Genomic DNA, 7,294 nt, shown 5'->3' on the forward strand with positions numbered 1-7,294 from the left:
TAGAGCTCGGCTAATGTATGCACTGTTATTGATACAGTTTCCACATGTTCACCGCAATAAATTAGAAAAATACTCGGTAAATAAGTAAAATAATCGGTTTGTTGACAAATTGTTAATGCTGATGGTGAGGAATTACAGTTGCAACATCTCATAATGTCCCTCAAACTGAGTAGTGTAGCCTATCACTGAGAAACGTCCTGCTTGAGTCATCCTTGCGATGGAGGTTCGGGTTGAATAACTAGTTCTTCTAGTGTTTCATTATTGGACTCGCTAGAATTGATATGGTAAAATCAACGTCATTGTTCGTTACTGTGTTTAGTTTACGGTGTAGGAAGCCTCAGGACAGCTGACGTTGTTATGGCAATGGGCGTACACGCGCGCTGTACATGGTAGTCCAATCACAACAGACTGAGCTGTCTGGCCAATCAGAGCAGAGTAGCTCGCGGAAAGGAGGGATTTAGAGAGATTGATTCATCTGACGAGTTGTTTGAGAATCATTGAAAATGTGGTGATGTGCAATGTATATTATGAGGAAATTAAACCGTTTTTTGACCTTTGATGCATGTAAACCTGTTGTAAGAGACTCCACAACAACATTAGGAAACATTAAAATAGCATAATAGGGGCACTTTAAATGACTGGCTGTAAAAGAGTGAAATATTGAGCCTCACCAGCTTTGGCGTAACCTGTGCCATCAAAATAAGTTCCTTTCTCTGGGTTGGCGAAACAGGAGCCCACACGGTAGCTGGATGTGGGATTCTCCAAGTCCAAGGCCTGACCCATCATCCTGAAGTTCCTGATGCAAGCGTCAATACTGTACAGCACCTGCAAAAGCACAGGCAGCGTCACATGGTGCCAACCTGACACAAATCATTCACATGTGTATTAAAGTGACATAAGCAGAGTCATATAGCCTACATATTTTTCTTATTTCTCTTGTTTTTGTTTTGTTTTTTTAAAGTTTTTTAAATGGGTTTCAAATGACGGGGTGAGATAATAATGACAATACTTGTTTAAAGTATTTTTTTTTAATGTATTTATATCATTTTGAGAGGTGAGGTTTTCATTTAGAAATCAACACAAACCTAATTTTCTAACAACTGTTTTAACAACTGTTTATTTTAACAGTAAATGTGCACTAACAGTGAAACACACAGTGATACACATCTAGTCTGATGTATTAAGGGTTCTGAATGAAGGATTTGGTGTAAAGTGCTCTCAAAACGTGGAGACTGGTAACCAGCCGAAAGCTTTATAACAAAGCTGTAGAGATCCCTTGCAAGGTTGTTTAATGAACAACACTACACCTGAGAGAAAGTTTAACATTTAGAATACAGCCTCTTTTTTGAATGCATTTATTCAGGAAACACAACACTCCATTTGTAGTCAGACTGTCAGATCTGCTAGAGGGAGAACATTCACTGTCAGACTCGTCTGATGTCTCGTAGGGCAACATACTGTGCCATGTTAGGCAATCCTGATGCTACACAACAGCTCAGAGCACTGCGGGAATTGACCATTTCATTTGCAGCAAACCTGTATAGAAAACAGATGCAGTGAATGCAATGAAATACAGCCTGCATTAGACTTACACTTATATCTAATGCAGTGTGAAATGATCTGTGAGATTTAATGTTTGTGGAAGTTACCATTGATCTGTCTTCTCATCGTAGCGCTCCACATCAGAGGTGATGCTTAATCCATTAAAGCCTCCGACAGCAAATAACTGACCATTAACTATCTGGATTTTGAGGAAAGGAAAAAGGAAAATGAATAATGTACAGCTAAACTCTTTAACTTGACATCAATAAATCTTATAGATGCAACACTTCAATTAAACATAGTAGAATTTTCTGACTCTTTGAATTAGGTAGATGTTTTTATAGTCAAACACATTGATCTTTGAAGCCTTCAACAATTTTAGGGTGCAACTTTCCACTTATTGTCAATATGGGACCACATTTTTTTTTTTCATGCATATTCATTATCATCAAATCATTATTGTAATGTTATTTCATAGTTTCACCAGATACAGATATTAACTGTCCACATCTCACCTCAATGCCAAAGCTGCCGCGTGGATTGCACATTGATGCAACATCACTCCAGATGTTAGTGAGTGGATTGTAGGCCTCCGCACTCCGCAAATGACTGGCACCATCAAGACCACCAATCTTTAAATAAATACACTCTTTATTTATGTATTCTGAGCATTTGTATATGCACATCCACGCATGCATTTACAGAAGTGCGACCTTTAAACTGTGATTGTTCCATATTTCTATATTTGTGTCATGGTTATCATAGCTAATTAACACTATAAAACTGATATGTGTGTTTAATACTCACAGCATACACTCGATCTGCATAAGCGATCACACCTAAACTAATGCGGCGGCTACTCATGGGAGCGATGAGAGTCCACTGGTTTGTTTCAGGGTTGAAGCTCTCAGCAGAGGAGAGATACTCGGTCCCAGTAAAACCACCACAGATATAAATCTGACAAACACAAACATAACATGCATGATGTTTGTGCACAATCACCACAGACTGATCAGAAAATCAGTGTTTAAAACAGTCAGTAAATTTTATGATATTCCTTTTCATATTTAAACTATTCCCATGCATGCCATATGCCCATTTCACCTTTCCTTCATGCTTTACAGGCATTAAGAGTCTCCAGTAGAGTGTGGAATCATGGGTAAGTGCTCTTACCCTGCCCTGCAGTGAGGTGGCGCTGGCACAACTCCTCTTTTCATTCATGGGAGCCATCATTGTCCACTGATTGGTGTTTGGATCGTAGCGCTCTACTGTTTTAAGCCACTGGTGTCCATCAAAACCACCAATGGCATAAATGAGCCCGTCCAGAACAGCAACACTAATAAAGCCTCGGCGTTCATACATGGGGGCCACCTACAACACACCAAATACATCAGTGTGCGAACACACACCAATACACCATCTCATTGGTTCTGTCCTATCAGTTGCAAAGAAATACAATGGTATTACTATTATTATTTTTCTTAATGGTATTTTTTTGACACAGTCATGATGGTAACTCTGGTGTATTATATTATATTATATTATATTATATTATATTATATTATATTATATTATATTATATTATCAAGCTACAACAATTGCTGGAACACAAACAAAAATGTATCATGGTTTGTATCTATTCTTTGAAGTAATGTGGAGTACAGCACATCATTCAGCATATGGTCCATGTCAAAGTACAATCCGGTACCATCACTGTACCACAATACTGTTTTGTGAAGGAAGCTAAATTAAAGTTACATGTTGAGCTACAACATTACTCACCTCATGCCAAGTCTGAGTGATAAGATTGAATTTCCTCACACTGTTGAAACACTCCACGGGGTTGTTATAACCACCAATACAGTAGACAAACTCATCCAGGACTGCTGTACCAAGATAGGCTCTGGGACGCTCATCCTCTTGAGTCACATTGACCCAGCAGTCTGCCTTCACATCGTATGCCACAATCTCATTGGTGTAACTAGTGCCGCCCCTCCATCCTCCAATGGCCAATAGGATCGATGAGGGCAGACGTGGACGTGTCAGTTGATGCATGAGTTCTGAGTTGGTGGGTTCATCCATGTTGAGGTCAAACAAAGTCTTCATTGCATTGATGATAACAGGCATGCAGTCTTCATTCTCCACCACTAACGCATTGCACTTTACATTATTGATGAAGTAGTCTGAGGACATCAACCCCAATCGAACCTGAAGCACAAGGGAGAGTTTAGACTTTCAGAGACTGTTGCAAGACTGTTACTAAGCAGTCGTTTTATGAAAAATGTATCAGAATTAAGTGAGTTACTGCTTAAAACAAGAAGAAGAAAAAATCTGTCAGAAGGGGAAGAAAAATCAACTTGTTTGCCCTTTGAATTAAGTTTATTTTTCTTACCGCATGCCAGGATTATTGTATTTAAACTAAAACCCTAAAATAAAATTAAAAACCTTTTCTCGTTTTCATTTAGTCTGATGTATACTAAAATAACAAAAAATTAAACTGAAAAAAATATGACATTAAATTATAGACAAATTTAAATATATATATATATATAAATGGCAAAACCACAAAACAAAATTTCTAACATTTAACTAACATCATTTACGTATCTTGATTTAAGAGTTTTAAGATATTTGTAGTGAAAAACAAGACAAAAATCTCTGTTTTACCTTTTGCAGAAGCACGGCAATGTGTTGCCTCCTGTTTTCTGGTGCGTGATTAATCCAGTGGAGGACGGCTTCAAAAACCACCTCCTCCTGTTTGACATTCAGCTCATCCTCACCAATGATCTCCTCCAGCTGTTCCAGGGAGAGCTCCAGGAACTCCTCAGGGACGTGCAGAACCTCCTCAAAGTGCTGCAGGATGTAGTGCTTTGCTTTACAGAGGAGCTTTGAGCAGGAGGAAAAGTCCTCTGTCAACTTGCAGATGCCAATGCAGTTCTCTGGGCATAACTGTGACTCCAGGAACTGACAGCATGCGTCTATAAGACCTGAGACTAAGGTCATGTCAGCCGCCACCAAGAGCTCCAGCACATTCTCTTGAGTAATGAGCACAGATCTTGTGTACGCATACTGGATAATAAGAGGCATGATGTCTCGGGATATTCCTAGAATTTCACAGAAATGTTGTGGTCTGCTCCAGTTGTTGGAGAAAAGAGCCCTGTGAACAAATTTGACAAAGAATTAATAATGAGCATAAACTAGATGTACCGCATGGCGGTACAAAATATGACCGCCGCTCAGGCCTGCACTGGCTTTCCACAAAAAATATACTTATACATACTAAGTATGAAAAATCTGTGATTTTTTTTCCAAAGGACCCTCCCATTCAATTTCTACAAACCTCTACCAAATGGTTGAGGTACCTGTTGATGGTAAAAGTCAGTTATCTGACTTTGGCATGGGTTTGTTGTGTTTTACTGAAATAAAAAACATTTTTTCCCCAAAAAAGTGGTTTTATCTTGTAGCCCTGGTCCCAGAGTTTTAAAAAAACAATGTTAACAAAATTAAACTCATTCCCACTGTACCTAGTAGAACACTTAAGTAAATGGCCCATTGAAATTAATGGGATTTTATGGATTTAGGTGAAGAAAGTGTACACATAATACATTTTGGTCTGTACCATGAAGAGAAAACTGATTCAACTATATAAACTATATATTTTCTGAAAGCGTAGACTCTCAGGATGTGATCTAACATGGCATGAAACATGTCCCACCCACCTCATTAGTATACTGCCCAAGCATAACACATTAGGTATTGGTAAATCGGGTATATGGCTGATACCTAAAAAAAGTAGTAGTATGTGCATGTCTGTCTGTGTGTGTGTGTATGTGTGTGTGTTTGTGTATGTGTGTGTCTGTGTGTGTGTGTGTCTGTGCATGTATGTATGCATGCGTACATGTGTGTGCGCGTGTGTGTTTGTGTGTGTGTGTCTGTGCGTGTGGATGTCAGTGTGTGTGCATGCTTGCGTTTGTTTGTATTCCTGCATGTGTGTGTGTGACAGTATCATCCTAAACCAGCAACCCTTCGCTCAACAGCACCATCTACAGGCCGATGAGTGTACAGTCACTAAATGTGCACATAAATTAATTTATTTTATACCCCCCCATGGATGAAATTCTACGAAACTTAGCATACCCCCAGAGGATGTCAAGTTAATCATACACATGAAATATGGTGCAGTTCTGAACATCTCAACTGAAGATAGGGGCGATTAAAGCAGAATAATATTGCATTTTCATTTTTTATGGGAGGGGCGCAAATCACAAATGAGTGATTATGGGCTAGGTTGATGTGGGCCCTTAAGAGCAACATACCATAAAAATGTCTTCATCCTCGGTGCCACGGTTCAGGTAGTTATTTAGGAAAAACTGCATTTTTTGGGTTTGGGGGGGGCCCAGTGCGGGGGGGGAGTGGCCCCCGGGGACCAAACGAAATTTTTCCGTAAAAGTCTAGTGGGGCTACATGCCCACCAAATTTCATGTTCCCCGGTGTTTCGGTGTCCCTGGTATCGTTGACGAAAAATTCAGTAGATGACGAAAAAAAAAAAAAAAAAAAAAACTTTGACAATCCCTATATGACCGCTTTCGCTAGCTACGCTAGCGGCGGTCATAATAAAATAACTTTTCGTTATTTACATTTTAATTTCAGCCAAATTTTCTCATGTAAAGAATCCAATTAGTTTCACCATTCATTGCCACTCTTCAATTCCATTAAAATGAAGAATTAAATTTCAAGAAAGGCTTTTCCTAGATACCGTAGTTATATTCTTTGTTCTGGCAATACACATTCATTTTCATGCATTTATATATTTGGAAAGCTTAGGCAGTTTCAACAGTATGATGTTAGCAGTGGAAATTATGTATATTATTATTATAATGAATTATTTCTTAGTAATTTGCACACAATTGCAGTTCAAATGCTTCTTCTCACCTAAAGTAGGAGCTGCAGCCACACATGATGATCTTGTGCACTTGAAATTCTCTGTCATTGGACTTGATGATCATGTCAGTGTGTTCGTCCAGTAAACGTGCTTCATCAAACACGTCAAAAGCTGTGGCTCTTATGTTCTCCATGTTCTCTCAGGACTGTAAATGTATTCAGTCTTCTCACCTCAAACTCTGATTAAAGTCACCTCAGGATTTTGCCTTTGTGGGACATTTGCTCAGAAGAGTTCTATAGAATGTCTCTGTGACATCATAGTAGTAGAGCTTGAATATATATTTTTTCAGTTTGTGTCTTGGCCACATAATTATTATAGAGTTTTGTTTTAAATTAAACATCTTCACAGTCACAAAGACATTAGAAATGATTAAAAACTCAGTGACAACCCAAATAGCAAGGTGACATTGATTAAATGTTGAAATTTGACGTTTGACGTTGTTTGGATGAGAAATGCTAAAGATATCGTTAAATATATCATTTTTATAAGGTTGTGGTTTAAAAATAAACATTCTGACACTAGAGAGTTGTATCGGTCAAAGAAGCCCCAAGAAGGTTGTGGTTTAAAAATAAACATTCTGACATAAACACTCTGTCAGCTACACTGTTTACTTCTGAATATTATAGTTTGGTTCCAAAACGTGATAAATCCATTTTGATTAATTGGAGTAAAAATGTGTTTTCTTTACCAAGAAACCAACAATTACTAAAAACACACACAAAAACTGATTTTGCACGGGCACTTTGCACTGCTCCTTGAATCAACACGCTTATTCATTTGTGGATGTTAACTGAATCTGTAAGTCAGCTA

At 38.4% G+C, this 7,294-nt stretch overlaps 1 protein-coding gene across 1 annotated transcript; it reads right to left on the reverse strand.

The window, feature by feature from the left end:
* Positions 1 to 1,413: 1,413 nt before the first annotated feature.
* LOC307168608 (kelch-like protein 10) lies at positions 1,414 to 6,617 on the reverse strand (the record flags this gene model as incomplete). Its single annotated transcript, XM_079888737.1, has 8 exons — positions 1,414 to 1,536; positions 1,650 to 1,741; positions 2,058 to 2,174; positions 2,350 to 2,499; positions 2,716 to 2,913; positions 3,325 to 3,750; positions 4,210 to 4,699; positions 6,475 to 6,617. The coding sequence occupies 8 exons, from the start codon at positions 6,615 to 6,617 to the stop codon at positions 1,425 to 1,427; spliced, it is 1,728 nt and encodes a 575-aa protein (XP_079744863.1). The 3' UTR covers positions 1,414 to 1,424.
* Between the last annotated feature and the right edge of the window lie 677 nt (positions 6,618 to 7,294).

Source organism: Squalius cephalus, assembly GCF_949319135.1.
Source record: "Squalius cephalus genome assembly, chromosome: 12".
Taxonomy (NCBI): domain Eukaryota; kingdom Metazoa; phylum Chordata; class Actinopteri; order Cypriniformes; family Leuciscidae; genus Squalius; species Squalius cephalus.